This window comes from Mesoplodon mirus (assembly GCF_964341445.2).
Source record: "Mesoplodon mirus genome assembly, chromosome: 12".
NCBI lineage: Eukaryota > Metazoa > Chordata > Mammalia > Artiodactyla > Ziphiidae > Mesoplodon > Mesoplodon mirus.
In genome coordinates this window covers 31,623,155-31,647,030 of record NC_138988.1, presented here as the reverse complement: position 1 = coordinate 31,647,030, position 23,876 = coordinate 31,623,155, and the positions used below count along the sequence as shown (strand labels likewise).

The 23,876-nt window shown below is 38.5% G+C and overlaps 1 protein-coding gene across 15 annotated transcripts in view; it reads left to right on the top strand.

Moving 5' to 3' along the window:
* The window catches only part of SLMAP (sarcolemma associated protein), a 152,103-nt gene that overhangs the window by 66,599 nt on the left and 61,628 nt on the right, over positions 1–23,876 (top strand). For all 15 annotated transcript variants that reach the window (XM_082638345.1, XM_082638343.1, XM_082638341.1 and 12 more), the window contains exons 3-5: positions 16,668–16,740; positions 20,782–20,818; positions 22,475–22,537. In XM_082638345.1, the coding sequence (XP_082494471.1) occupies positions 16,668–16,740; positions 20,782–20,818; positions 22,475–22,537 (173 nt within the window). The remainder of the gene's footprint in view (positions 1–16,667; positions 16,741–20,781; positions 20,819–22,474; positions 22,538–23,876) is intronic.

Below are 23,876 nucleotides of genomic sequence, written 5' to 3'. Positions count from 1 at the left end.
GTGGACACTCTGATATCTGCTGTTGCCACATCACACCTCCTCTGCTAGCAAGTCATTCAGCAAACATTTACTGAACCCCAGCTGTGAGGAGCCCACAGAGAAGACAGAATTTGATTACACTGTCTTTCTCTCCAAGGAATATCTATTTTCTTGGCTTGCATTTCTCAAACAAAGAGAATTAAAAGGTGTTAATTGATAGAAGAATGAAGTAATCAAATACATTTAGGAATGCTTAGTTAACCAGAGATAGTCAGGAGTTCTCCGACCTTATAACATGCTAACATATATGCAGATCTCCAAGGGGGTGACTGTTATAAGATGTAGGTAAGTTCCAAACTCCTTCCCACTCTTCTTCCCCATCTAGCTGTGGGGGCCACTTTAGAAAATGCTGTAGAAAGCTAAGAGGACAACTCTGAGATTCAGGGTTACTATTAGTTCAATATTATTTTGACAGCATAGATTCTTGCAGTCTTCTTTGAAAATTTATCTTTTGTGTCAACTTTAAGGAAAGTAAAGAAAAATTTCTTCATCATTTAAAATGTTGTTTCTTTTGGTATTTATTGCCTTCAAAAAGTTGACTTATATTATGCATGGCCTCTTGGGATACAGCTGTGTCACAAGTTGAGTATTACTGTTTAAACATATGCTTTAAAAAATAAAAAAAAAGATGCTCTATGCCAAACAGTATTATGATAAGCTTTATATCACTTGGAAAATCCTACTGAAATTGTGCAACACTACTGGATAACTCTTGGATCAAAGAAGACATCAAAAAGGGAATTTCAAACTATGTGGAAAGGAAAGGAGACTTTCATACCAAAATACAGTAAATCCTTTACTCAGATAAAAATTTATAATCTTAAATATTTTCCGTATTAAAGAAGAAAGACAAACAATGAAGGAACTTGGTACTTAGAAGAAATTAGAAAAAGAACAACAAGAAAAAGAAGTTGGGAAGAAGAAATAAAAAAGCAGAAATTAATGAAATGAACAAAAAACTCTGAAAGGGATTAAACAAACCCAAAGGCTGGATCTTTAAAACAAAACAGTAAAATAAAATAGGTAATTAATAAGCCTTGATTCCTTTATTAGGTTAAAAAAATATAAGGAATGAGAAAGGAGATATAAACACAGATCTGGGATATACCAAAAGAATTATTAGAGACTGTTACATGCCAAACTATGGCAAAGAAAAAAAAAAAAAACTAGAGTAAATTAATGTTTTCCTGGCAAAATTATCCCAAGATGTAGGAAACTTTTAAGTTGATTTCTTTAAAAGAGACTAAAAAAGTTATTAAAGATTGACCAGAAATGGGCATTCACAGCCGAATTTGGTCTTACTAAAAAACAGATAAATCCAATGTTGTTTAAATACTCCAACATAGGTGAAGGTGGGAAGCTCTCAAAATCCTTTGAAGAAGCCAGCAGCCTGTCATTAGTGCCAAATTCTGATACAGATAAAGTACAAAGAAGAAAATTGTAACTAATTTCATTTGTGACAATAGATAAAAAATCCTGATTAGTGTATTAATAAATTAAATTCAGAAATGAAACTATGTCTGTGAGTCTATTTTTGTTTTGTAAATAAGTTCATTTACATCATTTTTTAAGATTCCACATATAAGTGACATCATATGATATTTGTCTTTCTCTGACTTACTTCACTTAGTATAATAATCTCTAGGTCCATCCATGTTGCTGCAAATAGCATGATTTCATTCTTTTTTATGGCTGAGTAGTATTCCATCATGTATATAAACCACATCTTCTTTATCCATTCATCTGTCTATGTCTATCTGTCTATGGACATTTAGGTTGCTTCCATGTGTCGGCTGTTGTAAATAGTGCTGCTATGAACATTGGGGTGCACGTATCTTTTTCAATTATGGTTTTCTCTGGATACATGCTCAGGAGTGGGATTGCAGGGTCATATGGTAACTCCATTTTTAGTTTTTTAAGGAACCTCCGTACTGTTCTCCATAGTAGCTGCACCAATTTACATTCCCACCAACAGTATAGGAGGGCTCCCTTTTCTCCACAACCTCTCCACCAATTATTATTTGTAGACTTTATAATGATGACCATTCTGACCCATGGGAGGTGGTATCTCATTGTAGTTTTGATTTGCACTTCTCTAATAATTAGCAATGTTGAGCATCTTTTCATGTGAGTATTGGCCATCTGTATGCCTTCTTTGGAGAAATGTCTATTTAGGTCTTGGGCCCATTTTTTTGATTGGGTTGGTTTTTTCTTCTGTTATTGAATTGTATGAGCTGTTTGTATATTTTGGAAATTAAGCCCTTGTTGGTAGCATCATTAGCAAATATTTTCTCCCAGTCTGTAGGTTGTCTTTTCATTTTGTTTATGGTTTCCTTTGCTGTGCAAAAGCTTATAAATTTAATTAGGCCCCATTTGTTTATTTTTGTTTATATTTCCATTACTCTAGGAGACAGAGGCTCTATAATGCTTTTGAATACATTTATAATAAGGATATCAAATTAGATACTTGAAATGATAAAAACTAGTTTGTGGGGATCTATGAAAGGATTTTTTTGCATCAGTGTGCATAGTACAAAAAACAAGGGAAGGATAATTTTTATATTTCCCTTCATGCAGGTATTAAAAAGAATACATTAGTATTATATGAATTGCAGGGATTTTTGTAAGATATATTGTTGAGTGAGGAAAGGATTATGTTTAATAATTTCATTATTTTTAAAAAGTCTCATCAGTCCCTATAAATGTACATTTATATGCATGTGTTTGTGTATGATTTTATGAACATGGGAAAACATGGAAGAATGCATACATACTAGTTATTAATGTGAGTCTTCCTGGAGTATGATTGGAGAGGAGGAGTAAAGGAGAAGTGGGAGCCAAATTAAAAAGGGCAAGACTAGCAAAACTGAAATAAAACCCCTCTAGGATATATGACATTTATGTATTTGTATAAAATAATGTATGTGTAAAAGGAAATTTAAAAAAATATATATATATAATATATAAAAGTGTTTTTATATTTGTGTGTGATGTATATATAAATCAGGATTTTTGTTAAAAATGTGATGAGTCTGAGGTCATTGAACGTATCAGTTCATATTAGTGTGTCGTCTTTTCCAATCTCTCCAAAACAAGCTGATTTTGATGTTTGGCTTTCCACACAGTGTGGCTTCAGGGAGAAGACTCATTGGTCAGCACTTTAGTAATACCCTGCCCTATAGATATAAAATGTTATTGCAAACAAATAGGATGACTTTCTAACAGATTTTTTTTTTTTTTTTTTTGCGGTACGTGGGCCTCTCACTGCTGTGGCCTCGCCCGTTGCGGAGCACAGGCTCCGGATGCACAGGCTCAGCGGCCATGGCTCACAGGCCTAGATGCTCCGCAGCATGTGGGATCTTCCCGGACCAGGGCACAAACCCGTGTCCCCTGCATCGGCAGGCGGACTCTCAACCACTGCGCCACCAGGGAAGCCCTCTAATAGATTTTTTTAAAAAAAGAAGAAAGAAAGAAAGAAAAAGAAAAAGGAAGGGAGAAAGAGAGAAAGCCAACCTATCAGATCCTCCTGGAATGGGAGCCTTAACAACCCGATTGCTGGCCACTCCTCTGTTCACAAACCCACAAACTGCTCAGATGGCATGAGTTTTCTGGGTCATACATTACAGTAACCCTCTGTTGCAAATCTTGGGACCATTTAGTTCTATAAACTTCACATATAACTCCAATTAGCTGATCAGTCCAGGTCCCACTTTACCCACTCTGTTCCTAGGTTAACCCTCTATGAACAAAGGGCGTGTTATGAGTAAGGCAAATGGTATCTTCCTTTTGCTTTGTGCTGCAACTGCACTGAATTGCTTTTACTCCCCACAGTAGGTCTTGCCCCTTCTGGCCTTCAAGCCCTTGCACATGATCTTTCCTTCACCTAGAAACCTTCCTAGGCTGAACAGAATGCCCTTCCATGTCCCTGTTGCACACTGTACTCGTCCTCTTTGTATGGTTGCCTCCCTCACTAACCTGCAAGCTGTTCAAGAACAGGCAGTGTGTCTGTCTTCATTGTAGACTCTCCACACTTAACCTGGCACATATTGGTTGAATAAATTTTCAAACGTCTCATAAATCTTTATCTGCCATTTTACAAAAGTTCTTTCTACCACCTCATCTCAACTAATATTTTGACAACCTTCCTCCTAATCTGGAGGCTTATATGAGGATTGGGTATTGGCAACCTTCTTGTTACCCACTGCCCTTTTTATTCTGCTGTGACTCAGTTGCCTCTCCTTAACCTGTCTCAGCTTTAATTTCCTCATCTTGTAAAATGGGACTCATGATACTGCTATCTCAAGGTTTGTGGTATAATATTGAGTGTTCACATTGTGGCACAGTGTTCAATGTGAACACTGAAAGAGTGAACATAAAGTGCTTAGCTCAGGGTCAGGTGCTTTAATTATTACTGAAACCCTTGCCAATCATTTGCACCATCTTTTTTTGCCATCAAGTTTGCCCATCTTTCTCAGTGGCTTCAGCCCCAGGCTTCTTTACCCATCTGTCCTTTGGAACCCATCATTGGCATTTCAGAGGTACTCTCACCAACTTCTTGACTACTCCGTGATTTTTGGCCATGCTGTTTTGCTTATATTCTAGCTCTTGGAAACTTTCACCACAAGCTTTACATACTTCCACTTTCCTGCTACTAGCGGAAATCACAAAGCTGATTCAACATAGAATGTGCCAAATTTGCCAGATTGACTGAGAGAATCTGTCTGATGGCACGGCAGTCTTCTTTTGTTCATTTAAATGATGGCTTCTCAACCCAGGATATACACCAGAATTACCTGAAGAGCTTTGTAAAACTACACATGTGTGGATCCCACCCTTCAGCCCTAAGAAGGAGACTTGTTAGGTGTGGGACCTAGGCATACCTATTTTTTTGTTGTTGTTTGTTTCCCTTTGTATTTATTTATTTATTTATTTATTTACATCTTTATTGGAATATAATTGCTTCACAATGTTGTGGTAGTTTCTGCTGTATAACAACATGAATCAGCTATATGTATACATACATCCTCGTATCCCCTCCTTCTTGTGTCTCCCTCCCACCCTCCCTATCCCACCCCTCTAGATGGTCACAAAGCACCGAGCTGATCTCCCTGTGCTATGTGGCTGCTTCCCACTAGCTATCTATTTTACATTTGGTAGTGTATATATGTCAGTGCTACTCTCACTTCGTCCCAGCTTGCTCTTCCCCTTCCCCATGTCCTCAAGTCCATTCTCTACGTCTGCGTCTTTATTTCTGTCCTGCCCCTAGGTTCATCAGAACCTTTTTTTTTTTTTTTTTTAGATTCCATATATATGTGTTAGCATACGGTATTTGTTTTTCTCTTTCTGACTTCCTTCACTCTGTATGACAGACTCTAGGTCCATCTACCCCACTACAGATAACTCAATTTCATTTCTTTTTATGGCCGAGTAATATTCCATTGTATATATGTGCCACATCTTCTTTACCCATTCATCTGTCGATGGACACTTAGGTTGCTTCCATGTCCTGGCTATTGTAAATAGTGCTGCAATGAACATTGTGGTATTATGGTTTTCTCAGGATATATGCCCAGTAGTGGGATTGCTGGGTCATGTGGTAGTTCTATTTTTAGTTTTATAAGGAACCTCCGTACTGTTCTCCATAGTGGCTGTATCAATTTATATTCCCATCAACAGTGCAAGAGGGTTCCCTTTTCTCCACACCCTCTCCAGCATTTACTGTTTGTTACATTTTTTTTTTTTTTTTTTTTTGCCATACGCAGGCCTCTCACTGTGGCCTCTCCTGTTGAGAGCACAGGCTCCGGACGCGCAGGCCCAGCGGCCATGGCTCACAGGCCCAGCCGCTCCGCGGCATGTGGGATCTTCCCGGACCAGGGCACGAACCCGTGTCCCCTGCATCGGCAGGCGGACTCTAAACCACTGCACCACCAGGGAAGCCCTGTTTGTTACAATTTTTTGATGATGGCCATTCTGACCAGTGTGAGGTGATACCTCACTGTAGTTTTGATTTGCATTTCTCTAATGACTAGTGATGTTGAGCATCCTCTCATGTGTTTGTTGGCAGTCTGTATCTTCTTTGGAGAAATGTCTGTTTAGGTTTTCTGCCCATTTTTGGATTGGGTTGTTTGTTTTTTTTTATATTGAGCTGCATGAGCTGCTTGTTGATTTTGGAGGTTAATCTTTGTCAGATTGCAAATATTTTCTCCCATTCTGAGGCTTGTCTTTTTGTCTTGTTTATGGGTTCCTTTGCTGTGCTAAAGCTTTTAAGTTTCATTAGGTCCCATTTGTTTATTTTAATTTTATTTTTATTTTTTTAATATGCAAATTTATTTATTTAATTTTGGCTGCATTGCTGCACGCGGACTTTCTCTAGTTGTGGTGAGCGGGGGCTACTGTTGTGATGCACGGGCTTCTCATTGAGGTGGCTTCTCTTGTTGCAGAGCATGGGCTCTAGGTGTGTGGGCTTCAGTAGTTGTGACATCAGTGCTCACTAGTTGTGGCTTGCGTGATCTAGAGTGCAGACTCAGTAGTTGTGGCGCATGGGCTTAGTTGCTCCACCGCACGTGGGATCTTCCTGGACCAGGGCTCAAACCCGTATCCCCTGCATTGGCAGGTGGATTCTTAACCGCTGCGCCACCAGGGAAGTCCTATTTTTGTTTTTATTTCCATTTCTCTAGGAGGTGGGTCAAAAAGGATCTTGCTGTGATTTATTTCATAGAGTGTTCTGCCTATGTTTTCCTCTGTTTTATAGTGTCTGACCTTACATTTAGGTCTTCAATCCATTTTGAGTTTGTTTTTGTGTATGGCTTTAGGGAATGTTCTAATTTCATTCTTTTACATGTAGCTGTCCAGTTTTCCCAGCACCACTTATTGAAGAGGCTGTCTTTTCTCCATTGTATATTCTTGTCTCCTTTTTCAAAGATAAGGTGACCATATGTGCGTGGGTTTATCTCTGGGCTTTCTATTCTGTTCCATTGATCTATATTTCTGTTTTTGTGACAGTACCATACTGTCTTGATTACTGTAGCTTTGTAATATAGTCTGAAGTCAGGGAGCCTGATTCCTCCAGCTCTGTTTTTCTTTCTCAAGATTGCTTTGGCCATTTGGGGTCTTTTGTGTTTCCATACAAATTGTGAATTTTTTCTAGTTCTTTATTTGTTTATTTATTTTTAAATTTTTGGCTGTGTTGGGTCTTCATTGCTGCACGCAGGCTTTCTCTCTCTAGTTGCAGTGAGTGGGAGCTACTCTTTGTTGCAGTGCACGGGCTTCTCATTACAGTGGCTTCTCTTATTGCAGAGCACAGGCTGTAGGTGTGTGGGCTTCAGTACATTTTCACAACATTTTCACAATGTTGATTCTTCTAATCCAAGAACATGGTATATCTCTCCATCTGTTTGTATCATCTTTAATTTCTTTCATCAGTGTCTTATAGTTTTCTGCATACAGGTCTTTTGTCTTCTTAGGTAGGCTTATTCCTAGGTATTTTATTCTCTTTGTTGCAGTGGTAAATGGGAGTGTTTCTTTAATTCCTCTTTCAGATTTTTTGTCATTCGTGTATAGGAATGCAAGAGATTTCTGTACATTAATTTTGTATCCTGCTAGTTTGCCAGATTCATTTATTAGCTCTAGAAGTTTTCTGGTAGCATCTTTAGGACTCTCTATGTATAGTATCATGTCATCTACAAGCAGTGACAGTTTACTACTTTTCCGATTTGGATTCCTTTTTCTTCTTTGATTCCTGTGGCTAAAACTTCCAAAACTATGTTGAATAATAGTGGTGAGAGTGAGCAACCTTGTCTTGTTCCTGTTCTTTGAGGAAATGGTTTCAGTTTTTCACCATTGAGAATGATATTGGCTGTGGGTTTTTCATATATGGCCTTTATTATGTTGAGGTAGGTTCCCTCTATTAGGCATACCTATTTTTAAAAAGTCTTGGGTTGTTCTTTTGGACAACTAGGTTTAAGAACTCTGCTCTATTAAGTTTCTGGCAACTGTTTTATGTGCTTTGCCTTATCCTCAAGTCCCAAATTTCCCTTCTCATGTTGTCTGCTGTGAATCCATACTTCCTGGCTCTGTACCTGTATTTCCAGCTGCTTGCTTGGTTGTTTCCTCTTGTATGTCCTACTTTCATCTTATAATTACTCTGTACAAAGCCTAATTCCCACCTTCAAACTAGAGCAGTCCACTAACTTCCCAGTTTCATTTACTGCTCCATCATTCTGTAAACACTCTAGCTCAGAATATTGGTATCTTTTCTGAATCCTGTCTCTTCTTTACCTTTAGCAGTTGTCACCTACACCATTTGTCTCCCTTCCCTGCTACTACTTGTTTTTCCAGATGCCAACCTAGAATGTTACAGTAGCTCTCCACTTCTGGCCACCATATTTTGCCAACCCACTGCCTCCAAAATATTCTTCTGTTACAGCTTTATTCATATCATTCTCCTGCTTTTAGAAGCCTTAAGTAGCTGTGTCATACTGTAGAATAAAGTCTGAAATGCTTACCTGTACACTTGAGACCCTCAAAAATGTGGACTCAATTCAACCTTTTGATTTTATTTCCCATTACTTCCCTTAATATATGTTAAGCAACGTTATTTAGAGGCAAGAGGGAGAATAAACTCTTTTTGAATACTAGCGCTGTCACTTGCCAAAATGGGATCTCAAGCAAGTTTAGCTTCTTTGACTTCAGTTGCCTCATCTGTAAAAATAGAACATAAAAATAACTATTTACATGGTTTGTCATAAGTAGTTAACATGTATAGTGTGCTTAGCACCTATACATGTTAACTACTGGCACCTAAAGGGCCTTGAAATATATTCTTTACCTCCTCCCTCCAGTCTCCTCCAGCTGCCCTCATTAGATGTGCAACTCGCTCACATCCTTCTCATTTTCTTTTTCTTTGCTCATGCCACCCTCTCTGCCTTTCCTTCCATTTATAGCTTTTGAAATCCTATTCTTTTTTTTTTCTTTACCCTCTTCATAAATGCCCCTGCCCTTGTCCATTTCAAATTCCCACAGTGCTTTGTAGCATTTTTCCCCCTTTGTTGTTATGTTAGATATTTCTAGTTGTGTGTACAAACTGAATTGAAATCTCAAGGACAAGGACCTGGTTGTAGTCCTCTTGGTTTTTCCTGTCATTCCCAGCATGCTCCTTTGTAGCCAGCATGTTCTCAGTGAATATTGAGCCAACAGGTAAAGCCAAAGAACCAACCAAGTCAAAAGATAAACCAACAAGCAATATCACTCCAAGAGAAATAAAGTAGCAAATTAATCCACATACCTAGATAAAGGATTCCTCTCATCAAATAAATAGGTTGAAACAGGACTTCTCTGGGAAATAGCTGACTCTGAATCTAGGGCAGAAAATGTATAAATTGAATTTATAAGCTTTTTGTTGTATCAAGAAGCAATGGAGTTATTTAAGACTGCTGAGGTTCTGTTAGAACTCAGGAATTAACGTGGAATTTTGACTGATTAAAGATTAGACAATTTGAGCATCAAGCAATAATAAGAGCAGTGGATTGAAATATATCAAATATGTTTAAATCCATAAAGTTACAATGATACTCAAAGAGAGAAAAATATTTGATCACCTCTGGAAGAACTTAGGAAACCCATTTCTCATTCTGAAAACAGATAAAGAGAAGAATAAAGCATTTGTGTTACCTTTCCTGTAGGAATTATACCTGAGATAAACAAGTAGTTGAAGAAAATGTTTCTTTTAATCCCTGAACTCCAGCTCACAAATGAAGACAGGATGATAGAATATCAATTCAAAAAAAGTTTTTCTAAGACAGTCTCTTCAGCAAGTGGTATTGGGAAAGCTGGACAGCCACATGTAAATAATGAAGTTAGAACACACCCTCAGACCATACACAAAAATAAACTCAAAATGGCTTGAAGTCTTAAATATAAGACGTGACACCATAAAACTCCTAGAAGAGAACATAGGCAAAACATTCTCTGACATAAATCGTACCATCATTTTCGTAGGTCAGTCTCCTAAGGCAATAGCAAAAGCAAAAATAAACAATTGGGACCTAATCAAACTTATAAGCTTTTGCACAGCAAAGGAAACCATAAAGAAAATGAAGAGACTGCCTACAGACTGGGAGAAAATATTTACAAACGATGCCACCGACAAGGGCTTAATTTCCAAAATACACAAACAGTTCATACAACTCAATAACAAAAAACAACCCAATCAAAAAATGGGTAGAAGACCTAAGTACACATTTCTTCAAAGAACACATACAGATGGCCAAGGGACACATGAAAAGCTGCTCAGCATTGCAAATTATTAGAGAAATGCAAATCAAAACCAACAGTGAGGTACCACCTCACACTGGTCAGAATGGCCATCATTAAAAAGCCTACACGTAACAAATGCTGGAGAGGGTATGGAGGAAAGGTAACCCTCCTACACTGTTGTTGGGAATATAAATTCGTGAAGCTACTATGGAAAAACAGTATGGAGGTTCCTTAAAAAAAGAGTTGCCATATGGATCTAGCAATCCCACTCCTGGGCATGTATCTGGAGAAAACTCCAGAAAACCCATAATTTGAAAAGATACACGCACCCCAGTGTTTATCGTAGCACTGTTTGCAGTAGCCAAGACATGGAAGCAATGTAAATGTCCATAGATAGATGAATGGATAAAGAAGATGTAGTATATATACACAATGGAATACTACTCAGCCATAAAAAAGAATGAAATCATGCCATTTGCAGTAACATGGATGGACTAGAGATTATCATACTAAGTGAAGTTAGTCAGATAGAGAAAGACAAATATCATATGATAGCACTTGTACATGGGAATCTAAAATATGACACAAATGAATTTATTTACAAAACAGAAAAAGATTTACAGACATAGAAAAAAGACTTATGGTTACCAAAGGGGAAAGGGGGTGGGGGAGGGATAAATTAGGAGTTTGGGATTAGCAGATACAGACTACTATATATAAAATGGACAACAAAGTCCTACTGTATAGCACAGGGAACTATATTCAATATCCTATAATAAATCATAATGGAAAAGAATATGAAAAAAGAACATGTATGTATTTGTATAACTGAATCACTTTGCTGTATAACAGAAACTAACAGAACATTTGTAAATCGACTATACTTCAAGTTAAAAAAATTTTTTTTCTTAATTTGAAGAGTACTTGTCTATCCAGCTAACTTGCCCTGTCTCTTTTCTAACCTTAAAAAAAAAAAAAACAGTCTTAGAATCAGAAGCTTTATGTAGCAAAAAATACCAGAATGAAGGTTTGGTAACTCATTTTAGATTGCAGTCAAAAGACAATTAGAGGGACTTCCCTGGTGGCAAAGTGGTTAAGAATCTACCTGCCGGGGCTTCCCTGGTGGCACAGTGGTTGAGAGTCTGCCTGCCGATGCAGGGGACATGGGTTCGTGCCCCGGTCCGGGAAGATCCCACATGCTGCGGAGCGGCTGGGCCCGTGAGCCATGGCCGCTGAGCCTGCGCGTCCGGAGCCTGTGCTCCGCAACGGGAGAGACCACAACAGTGAGAGGCCCGCGTACCGCAAAATAAATAAATAAATAAAGTTAAAAAAAAAAAAAAAAAAAAAAAAAGAATCTACCTGCCAATGCAGGAGACAAGCATTCGAGCCCCAGTCTGGGAAGATCCCATATGCCTCGGAGCACCTAAGCCCGTGCACCACAGCTACTGAGCCTGCGCTCTAGAGCCCTCCAGCCACAACTTCTGAAGCCCATGCGCCTAGAGCCAGTGCTCCGCAACAAGAGAAGCCACCGCAATGAGAAGCCCATGCACTGCAACGAAGAGTAGCCCCCGCTCTCTGCAGCTAGAAAAAGACCGCGCACAGCAACAGAGGCCCAAAGCAGCCAAAAATAAATAAATAAATAATTTTTTAAAAAAAGACAATCATATGAATAATTTCCCATCCTGGAAATGTTAAAACCTCTCATTTGGGTCTTGTTTTTTTTAATGTTTCTGGAGTTTTACTTCCCGTTACTGCCGGTCATCTCAAGAGACCCTTCAACTTACTCAAGTAGATTGTGGTATTGACCTTCCTACTCAATGCAGGGAAGGAGACAGAACCAGACTCCAACATACTAGTAGTTTCAGTCTCCCAGTCCAGAGTCTTAAACAGTTTTTAAACTTGTCATAGTGAACATTGGTTCTTTAAGTGGTGTATGTGTAAAGAGGTAATAGAAAAGGCTGACTATATATCATAAAGTAAATATATTAACTCAAAAGCAAAATAAATAATCTGTATAAGATAACAGAGAAAGAACTCATTTAAATGGCCGTCAGGTTGTATAGTCTTAATTCTGATTTTTAATAAAGTGCCGTAAATACAGCAGGTAATTGCAGATTTTTCTCTGCAGATACCTTGTTTTCCCTCGACACATGTTTTTCATGTTTTAACGTTTCTGAAATTTGCATTTAGCTTACAATACATGTGTACATTAACATGGCAGTGTTCCTGCAGCCTCCTTACCCTGCCCAAAAAACTTTAAAGTTGTGTTTTACAATTAATTTTGGTTTTGAATCTTGGCAGTATGACAGTAATAATGTTTCTGGATGAATTTCGAGAGCAAAGTTTGTTTTAAAAGTGCTTCAAAAATGCTTTAGGGGCTTCCCTGGTGGCGTAGTGGTTGCGAGTCCGCCTGCCGATGCGGGGGACACGGGTTTGTGCCCCGGTCCGGGAGGATCCCACATGCCGCGGAGCGGCTGGGCCCATGAGCCATGGCCGCTGAGCCTGCACGTCTGGAGCCTGTGCTCCGCAACGGAAGTGGCCACGGCAGTGAGAGGCCCGCATACGGCAAAAAAAAAAAAAAAAAAAAAAAAAAAATGCTGGGCTTCCCTGGTGGCACGGTGGTTGAGAGTCTGCCTGCGGATGCTGGGGACACGGGTTCGTGCCTCGGTCTGGGAAGATCCCACATGCCGCGGAGCGGCTGGGCCCGTGAGCCGCCGTGAGCCGTGGCCGCTGGCCCTGCGCATCCGAAGCCTGTGCTTTGCGGCGGGAGAGGCCACAGCGGTAAGAGGCCCGCGTACCGCAAAAAAAAAAAAAAAAAAGCTTTAGAGCAGTATTTTCCAAAGTAGTTTCTTCATAATACCATGTATACCATATATGTTATACCATAGAGCCAGTTCTAGTGTTCCTAAAAAGGGGAGCGGGGATTCTCAATGGTCAAATAAGTTTGGAAAACACATCTAACCTTTAGAGCCTCATTATGGACAAAAAACCCATTAAGCTCTGAGAAAGCCTGTGGTTTAAATAAATAAAAACTCTTTAAATGTCTTTTAACCAAGTATTTTCCAAACTCTTCTGACCCCAAAATCCTTTTTTGTTAATACCTGCTAGCACTCCATTTTAGGAAATGCTGCTAGGTTGAGTCATTAATAAAAGTATTAGAATGAAACATTTTTGTCAGGTTGCTTTAAATACTTGCCTTTTGCAAATTGAAAAGATTACTAACATTTCTATGCATCTGTTTACCTAGTTGTCACAAGAACCTTTCCAAAGGCAGGTTTGACTAGACTAGATTGTCAGCTTAGTCAGACATGATCTTTAACTGCTTTCAATAGTACAGCAACCTCGAACTGCCCAGGTAGTATTAGCCCTTGGTTCATCTCACAAATCTGTCCAGTTGCTGGGCTTCAGCGTGATATATGTGAGCAGAAGAAATCCTTATGTAACATGTCGTAGGCTGCCAGCTCTGGCACTACAGTTTTATTCTGTAATTCACTGTACCTTTTTTTTTTTTTTTTTTTGCGGTACGCGGGCCTCTCACTGTTGTGGCCTCCCCCGCTGCGGAGCACAGGCTCCGGACGCGCAGGCTCAGCGGCCATGGCTCACGGTCCCAGCCACTCCGTGGCATATGGGATCTTCCCAGACCGGGGCACGAACCCGTGTCCCCTGCATCGGCAGGTGGACTCTCAAACACTGCGCCACCAGGGAAGCCCCACTGTACCATTTTTTAAAAAACAATTTTATTATCAGTTTAAATATATTGGTAAATTATCAGTATTGCTGGGTCTTCTTGTTTTGTGATCCTCTATTTATTGTAGGCTGTTTATAGTAAATCTCTGGGGGAGCCATCAAGCTGGGATAAATCCATCCCTTCCCTGTCTTCTGCCAGGGAAAGGAGGCAGTTAGGTGCTTCTTGCAAGTAGAGATGAACACTATTGTCCTCGTGGTAAGAGATACCTTCTCCTCCGAGTAATGGAAATTAAAAATATTAACCAGACATGTTCTTTGACATTCATTGAGCATTTATTAAATACCCTCTTTGTACCAGATAACTCTGCTAATTACCAGGTTTAAAAAGTGAGAAGCAACAGTCATTGCTACCCCCAAAGAGTTGACTCTAATTGGTCAGACAATGGTTGTGGAAATGGTAAATATTCACAATGCAGTGTGTTTAGTGTTATAAGTAGACATAGATTCTGGGGACACCTAGCTCAGATATTGAACTTTAGTGAAGGAAGTAAAAAGTCTGACCCTGGAGGATAAATAGCCTTTGGTTATGCAGTCAAGGGGATAAAGGACATCACCGACAGAGAGCACAGCTTGTGTAAAAGGCATGGGGTTATGAAAAGTAAGAAATTGGAGATGCGGGTAGCTTGGTTTTGTATAGCGTATCTATGGTAGCAAGACGGGAGGGTGAGACCTGAAATGAAGGTCAGTGATTCGTGGCGATAATTGCTGTGTTAGGCAGAGAGTTTCATCACCCTACATTAGCTTTTAATTAGAGTTTGTTAAACTAAATGAATTAACTCTTTGAACCCTGAAGGACGTAATATCTGAAGAATAGAGAAATAAAAAAAAATCAACTTTTTAAAAAATAAATTTATTTATTTATGTATTTACTTATTTATTTTTGGCTGCGTTGGGTCTTCGTTGCTGCACGCGGGACTTCTCTAGTTGCGGCGATCGGGGGCTACTCTTCATTGTGGTGCACGGGTTTCTCATTGCGGTGGCTTCTCTTGTTGTGGAGCACGGGCTCTAGGCCCGTGGGCTTCAGTAGTTGTGGCATGTGGGCTCTAGAGCGCAGGCTTAGTAGTTGTGGTGCACGGGCTTGACTGCTCCGCAGCATGTGGTATCTCCCCAGACCAGAGCTCGAACCCGTGTCCCCTGCATTGGCAAGTGGATTCTTAACCACTGCGCCGCCAGGGAAGTCCCCAAAACCATCAACTTTTAAACTATGAATATAATTTTTTTCTGTAAAAGAAAGAGAAGCTCTGTACAAGTACTGCTTTTGAGAGGTTTTGTCTCTTGAAATCTTCGGAAGAAGGAGGAAGTAAGAAGCAATGATAAGAAACTGTCTACAGGACTTCCCTGCTGGCACAGTGGTTAAGAATCTGCCTGCTAATGCCGGGGACGCGGGTTTGAGCCCTGGTTCGGGGAGATCCCACATACCGTGGAGCAACTAAGCCAGTGAGCCACAACTACTGAGCCTGCACTCTAGAGCCTGCAAGCCACAGCTACTGAGCCTGCATGTTGCAACTACTGAAGCCCGTGAGCCTAGAACCCGTGCTCTGCAACAAGAGAAGCCACCACAGTGAGAAGCCCATGCACCGCAACGAAGAGCAGCCCCAGCTCGCTGCAACCAGAGAAAGCCCGTGTGCGGCAATGAAGACCCAAAGCAGCCAAAAATAAATAAATAAATAAATAAATTAAAAGCCTTTAAAAAAAAAAAAAGAAGCTATCTACAAAGTGACTGATGTAATGTTATGTAAAGATGTTTGGAGGTGGAGGAGGAAACAACCACCGAAAAAACAAAACCATAATTTTAAATACTGAACTGGGAACTTCAGACTTGAGTTCTAGCCAACAGCTCTGATACTTAATAGCAGAGAGTTGTAGAAGCAATTTCACTTGTCTGAGGTCTTGGTTTTCTCGCTCATAAAATGGGGTATTGAATGGCATATTCCAAGCTGTTATTATACAGAACTTTAGAGTTTTGTGAGGTATGGATAGGAGTTATAGGTTGGGGACAGGAGATTTAGGACTAAGGGCTAAATTTTAAACTGGGTACTAGTTGTGCTTAGGTTTTATTTCTTTTTGTTTGCTGCACGCGGGCCTCTCACTGCTGTGGCCTCTCCCGTTGTGGAGCACAGGCTCCGGATGCGCAGGCTCAGCGGCCATGGCTCACGGGCCCAGCCGCTCCGCGGCATGTGGGATCCTCCCGGACCAGGGCACGAACCCGTGTCCCCTGCATCGGCAGGCGGACTCTCAACCACTGCGCCACCAGGGAAGCCCCACTAGTTGTGCTTAGGTTTTGATGCTAGCATATAGAGGGGAAAGTGTCTCCCCCTCACCCCCATCCTGACCCTCAACTGTATTTCCATATACTCCAATGACCTTGGTTCATTGTTGCTATAGCATTGGACGTTAGGACACTTTTCAAAGCAATTTTATCTGTGATTCTGCCTTGCAGTTGTGATTCATTATGGATAGGAATGATTTTCTCCAGGGGAATGAATATTGTCGTAAACCACCAAAATTATTTTCTTTCCCAGAAGTTATTATATTTAAGAATAAAATATATGTTTAGACATGAGAGGTATGAAGGTTTATATTTTTATACAATTATTTTATCCATCTTATTTGTTTGTTTTAACCAGTTACCCATGGGTGTATTGTTTCCACAATAAAACTTTTTCTACCAGATGGTATGGAAGCCCGGCTCCGCTCAGAGTGAGTATAATATAGAGCTATGAACTTTTTGTATTCATTACATTGGTTAATAATATTCTAGATGATAGTATACTGTTTATACTTCAGGATTATTCTAATAATGTTAGAAAATTGATATAGTACTTTTGGACTATAATATACTACAGTATAATTGCTTTTCACATTAGTTACAATTCTAGTAAATAATAATGTGTAAGGAGGCACAGTTATTTTGTTTCCAAAATTAACTTTATAACTTATATTTGCTGGAAATTTAGTTTTTTAGAATATTTGGACTATGTAAGTTATTGATGAGTGATAATTGTGTTCATTTTGATCTGCATTTCATATATGACTTCTTAAACTATGGTTGCCTCTGAAGTTAATGCCAGTGTCATAATCTTAAAGGACTTTAAGGATGTTGACACAGTTAGTAGTCTATATTGGTGGGAGGTTTTGGAGGGATTTTCCAATTCTGTAGTTTTTTTCTTTTTTTAAAGAAGCAGTGGAAAGGTCACTTAGAGGAGGACAAACTTGAGAGGGAAAAATTGCTCATAAAATGCAAATGTTAAAATGTAAGCATAAATACATTTTGATCTTGTACTTTTCACAGAGTATTATTATGAAGTGTTAGAGGGAGCTAAACAGTCTTTAAACTTAAGCATTTTTTATTTTGAATAAAAAAATATGAATATTGGATATGGTAGAGGCTTGTTTCTACACCCAGCATAATATTTTCTGTCCTACAAAAGCAGAAACAAATATCTGAGGGTGGGAGGTTGAGAGCAGCAGTAAGTTGAAGGTGAAGCAGAGTAGTGAGTAGGAAAGAGAAGGAAAAAGGAAGCAGAGAGAGATCCTCTTATTACTATGGTAGTGCTTTCATTAGAATTATTGTATATTATGCTTCAGTTGGAGTTTGTTTTTTTTTAAACCTTTCAGGATATCTGAATAAAACAGAAAATTTAAAACATTTTAAATTTAAAATGTTAATCTGTTCCCTATTCTAAATTATAGCTTAATTATTAAAAATATAGTTAACTTTGGGAACATTAATGTGACTTAGCTTTTAATATGAGTTAGTCAAGAGTTAAGGTTTTAAAAATAAGAGTAACTATTAATCAGCTAATAACAAATGGCTTCTTAAAGACCTGGATGTTTGTATTTGATAATGAGATTTTTCTTTCATGGATTCAAAAGCTTTGAGCAGCTGCATAAAGGGTCATGTCTGTTCTCAGCTTCCATCCAATAGGGCATATGAATTTTTTCAAAGTCTACATCAGTGAATTGTGTTCCTATCCCTCTTGTTTCCCCAGTGCTTTTCATCTTTGTCCCTTTTTCCTTTTCTTTGTTTGGTTTTTCTTATGTGGTTAAATGTTAGCATCATTTAAAATTTTGCTGCCAGTTTCATTGTGTGTAATCTGGTTGACTTTTTGGAGAAGATGAATTTTGAACAGGCAGTCCTGGAGCTGGAGGAAGATCAGAACGGTCTTTAGAGGTAGATAGTCTGGTTCAAAGCCCAACTCCACCTGTTCTGTGACTTGATCAGGCCTCCCTTTTCTCATTTGAAAAATGAAGTTAATAATAGTACCTATTGAGCAGGAATTTTATGAGGAGGATTAAGCAAGACTGTACACTTAAAGAGTTTAGTGTAGTACCTGGTGCATAATGAGCACACGATGAATACTGTTTCTCTTCTTGTAATCTAATATTTTCTAGCAATCAAGATGCTTTTAAGTATGCCAGAATGCTTAGAGTTCAAGGTACATTGTATACATACCATTTAATATTTTTAAGGTCTTCAGTTGGTATACCGTTGATTCTTTTTTCTTCCTTGATTTTTATTTTTATTGCACAAATAATTTTCAAATAATAAGAAACAGAGAAAAATTGCCTATAATCCCACCACCCTAACACTAAATAAGTTTTCCTTCTACAGTTCCTTGTTGCATATGAACTTTTTTCCATAATTCAAACAAAATACACCTGTATCCACAATAGTTTTTGTAAAGTACAAATATATATCACTTATGGAATGTTTTGCTAGATTTTTAGCCTTTTGTTTATGAACCAGATTTTCATGAGAACGGAAAGTTTTGTACTTGGGTCACTAAGAAAACTGGTTTAAAAAAAACAAAAACAAAACCTCCTGGGACTTCCCTGGTGGTCCAGTGGTTAAGATTCCATGCTCCCAGTGTAGGGGGCCCAGGTTCAATCCCTGGTCAGGGAACTAAGATCCCATATATTGCAGCTAAGCCCACGTGCTGCAACTAGAGAAGCTCGTGCGCCGCAACAAAGAGCCCAGGCACTGTGATGAAGGCTCGGCACAGCCAAAATAAAAAACAAAAAACCTCCATTAATACCATTTGCTTCTATTTAGACTTTCTCAAGTTCATTTCCCTGTATGTGCATATCTACAGAGAAAAGGTATATACCCAAAATGGCTATCTATATCTGGGTGCTGGCATTGGGTAGTTTTTATTTATTTCCTCATGCTTTACTTCACACATTTTCCCTAGTCAATATGTATTATTTGTATAAAATCAAGAAAAAGAAACATATTTAAAACGTCTATTCCACTTTTATGGGGCAGAGGAAAAAAAACTAAAGCTGTATGTAATTTTTTAAACCTTCATTAGGCACCAGATTTGTTAGGGCCTTGTATAGGTTCTGGGGAGGCAGAGGTGAATTGTTCAAAGTGCTGAGAACACAGATGTGAAATCAAAGGAGTAGAACAGGGGATTAGATGGTCTCAGTGGGAGTCTGTACAGGATATCATGGGAGCTCAGAAGGGAAGTGGGGGCTAATAGTTAATATTCCATTTTATTCAGCATCTTAGTGTATTTGTGACTAATTGAATTGAAATATTCTTAGGATGTTTGCAGTTACTACAATGGAATCAGAATTGTCATCCCTATTTTTAAGTCCTGCAAGATCAGTTTGTCAGCAACTTACACGTGATTAACCTGTTGAATCTAGGAACTTTACCTAATCAACCATCAAGCAGACCATTACCAGATTGGCCTCTAGGATATGGAGTGAGGAGCAACTGGTAGGGGCTATGGGTGGCAGTCTTGCTCTGTGCTCCGTCTACTCACCCTCCCAACCCACATTACAGTATCTTACAGTGCTTGTAAGACAGGAACCCTGGCTTCCTTAGCGACTCTGTTCTCATGGGAGCGGTAGTAGTGATCAAGTGCTACTATGTCTAGGTACTTTTTTAAGCTCTTTACTTATATTCACACATTTAATACTCACAGTAACCCTATGTGGTTAGTTTTATGATTATCCCCATTTTATGGATGAGGAAACTGAGACCTATAGTGGTTAGATAACTTGCCCAAGATTATATACCTGGTAAGTAGAGCCAAAATTTGGACCCAGTCAGTATAGCTTCTGAGCCTGCATGCTTAACTGCTACACTGTACTGCCTCTTATGTACTTTATAAGGCCCAAAAGGCAATTAATACCAATTAATACTGTGTTACTGTTTAGTTTTAAAGTGATATACTGAGTTAGATTCATAACTACATGTAAGCTTTCTGTGTGTGAGGTGGCTGGGTAGAGAAGAGTAGTACTAATGTTTTGGTTAGCTGAAGTTGTTCTCCACTAGAATGTATTTTCAAATTATAGCCTTCTTTACAGTAGAACTTTGCTTTTTAAGCCTTTCTGTATAGAAGTATTTAATTTTAAGAGAACTTAATTTACACATTCTAAAATTTTAAATGGATAATTTAAGGAGTGTTTCTTTTCTGTTTAGAAGTTCTTATAACCAAGGAATTCACCATAACCCTCATTAATAGTAGATCCAGCAAGGGCATTTAATACATTTTGGATTTTGAATTTGTGTTTAGAAATACATTAATGTGTAAAAGTTTGTGTATTTATTACCTTGTTTTCTAACAATTCTATATGTTTATGAAGGATTAAAAAAATAATTCACATTCTTTTAATTATATGAAAACAAGTGTGTCAACTTTGGGGTTTAAGATATTCTTGTACTGTCATACTCTATTTCCTCTGTTGTCAGGATATTAGATAAAAATTCTAAATTTTACTTTTCAGTGTCATCCATGCTCCATTACCAAGTCCTGTTGACAAAGTAAGTTGCTGATGATTCTTTTTTCCAAACTGATTCAGCTATATTGCTTTTGAAAATGTTTCTGTTTGTTCATTTTTAATATGCTTTGCCTAGAAACTTATTTCTCTTTTGTAACAAAAATACAAGAATGCATATAGCTGTATAGTTATTCTAGTCTGATCTTCAAAAACTGGAGAATTTAGGATGGATGTTTCTTAGGACAAAGCCTTTGTTATCTCAAGTCAGTGGCTGACTCTAGACTAGAAGCATTTGTTTTGCGCCTAGCCATAGGTAAGAAGTGTTAGTTACTACTTTTTATTCTATAATACATTTCTGTCTAGAAATATTTATTAAAGCTTTGCACCCAGATAATTTACTCAAAATATACCTACACATGGAAATAACACAGAAATATGGGCGTACAGCAATTCCTCTTTAATTGTTCTTGAAGATCAGTTTTAACTTGATTTGGACAGAAACTTTGCAGTAATTACTTGTTAGAAAATATTTTTCTTTTGTTCAGAAATAATGGTGTATTAAACTGTAGATATCATTGCTAAGTAGCAAAAAAAAAAAAAAAGCTCTTGTATCTTTTGGCATTAAAGTGTATGTTGAGTTTTCTTAGTAAAGTAACTAAACTATTGGGGAAAACATTTTACTTTTTTTTCCTTCCATTTGGATAAAGAATGAAAGCCTACCTGAAACTGAAGTTCTCTGTTAGATTCCTTTTTTAGAAGTAAAAGTGGTTAAACATCAACTTCAGCAATACCAAGAGTCATTTCAGAAGTAAATAATGGCCTTGCTGATTTAGGACTAACTTTTAAAAAAATAATGCCGCCTCTCTGTCTTCTACTTAGCATCTTAGTAAAAATAGGCTTTCTGAGCTTAATAAGGAATGATGCTGTTAACATCACTAATAAGTTAACATATAAGGCTTGGGCAGTGTTGAGAATATGGATAAATGAATGATACAGCAACCTGTTAGTGCCTTTTTTTTTAAAATAATTCTGTGGTTCTATATTCCACACCCAGGAGAATCCCTTTATAGAAGTTATTTCTTCCAATACTCTGAGTTCTAAGCATTTTGGCTGTGACTTTAATGTTTAAACACTATTATTTCCCATCTTTTTCTTCTTAAAACCTACCTACAGTTTAAAGGAAAAAAAGACCTTTTTTCATTGCCTCTGGCCATTGGACAAAATATTGTATTTCGTGTCCTGCTTCTCCCCACGCGCCCACATACAAATATCATTTTGAAAATGGCTACTTCTAAACGAATTGTGACTTGTTGACATACTGAAGAACTATTTGACAATGAATTTTAAAGGGGAAAATGTAGATCTGTTGATTTAGCAGGTATTATTTCTGGGTAAAGAAAAGGCTGTATTGCCTTTGTGCCGTAAGTTTGTGATTTGGTTTATCGAGGAATGTTTTCATGGGCAGCACTTGTTGCACCATCCTGCTTGTAAATCCCAACCTGATCGGCATAATACAATACCAGTTGTACATTCCAGACATGGAGCAGAAATATTTTGAAAACTAAAGGAAATTGTTCATTTAAAAATAATTTTTATTTTGCATATTTCAGTAAATAGGCATTGCAAGGACTTGATTTGGCTTTAATGTCTTCTGCAGATATTTTGTGTGACTGTCAATGGTGTGTCATTTTGTTTCTAGGTTGCTGCTAACACTCCAAGTATGTACTCTCAGGAACTATTCCAGCTTTCTCAGTATCTTCAGGTAAAATAAATCTTGAGAATTCTTAGTCTTTTTTTTTTTTTTTTTTTTTTAAGTGTCTCCTGACTTCTTTTAAATACATTTATTTATTTATTTTTAGCTGTGTTGGGTCTTCGTTTCTGTGCAAGGGCTTTCTCTAGTTGCAGCGAGTGGGGGCCACTCTTCATCGCGGTGCACGGGCCTCTCACTATCGCGCCCTCTCGTGGAGCACAGGCTCTAGATGCACAGGCTCAGTAGTCGTGGCTCACGGGTCCAGTCGCTCCGCGGCATGTGGGATCCTCCCAGACCAGGGCCCGAACCCGTGTCCCCTGCATCGGCAGGCAGATTCTCAACCACTGCGCCACCAGGGAAGCCCCGAGAATTCTTAGTCTTTAAAAGCAGAACTTAGATTTGATTTTGCTAGTTCACAAATATAGGGTAAAGAAATACTGGCTGGATACAAGTACAAAAGAAATATCTTTTTAAAGTACACAAAAAAATAAAAACAGGTCTTATAAAAAAAAGGATTTAAAAAATCCGATTGTTAAGTCTAGAGAAGATAAGGTTCTGTACAAGAGAAGTTTTTTTCTTCACATATGAGGAAGTTCCACAGTTGTTCTTTATCCAAAGGTGACTTTTAAATAAAATTAAATCCGGAGAGATTTTGGTTGTTATTAATAGCTATAATAGCAAATAATATGAACTATTAAAATATTAACTATTAATAGCAAATAATTATGTAACACTTACTATATGCCAGACTCTAGCAGACTTTAGCACTTTACCTATATTAATTCATTTATTATACAATAAATGAATTAATTATACAAAATTCCTGTAAGGTACATATTTTATTCCCATTTTTATAGATGGAGTAACTGAGGGACACGGAAGTTTAAATAGCTTGCACAATATCACACACCGAGTTCTGTGGTTGAGCTGGGATTTGAACCCAGACAAGTCAGACCTCAGAGTCTCTCTTTTTTTTTTTTGCGATATGTGGGCCTCTCACTGTTGTGGCCTCTCCCGTTGTGGAGCACAGGCTCCGGACGCACAGGCTCAACGGCCATGGCTCACAGGCCCAGCCGCTCCGCGGCATGTGGGATCTTCCCGGACCGGGGCACAAACCTGTGTCCCCTGCATCGACAGGCGGACTCTCAACCACTGTGCCACTGGGGAAGCCCCAGAGTCTCTATCTTAACTACTGTTCTGTGCTGCTCAATCTGTAGAAAGATCTCTTGGTAGGGCAGATGCTTAGAATGGGCTCCTGAAGAAGTTAATGCCATATTTAAAGAGCCGTACAGATCTCTAAAAAGAAAACAAGTGGTTGTTCTTTCTTTTTTTTTTTTTTTCTTTTTTTTTT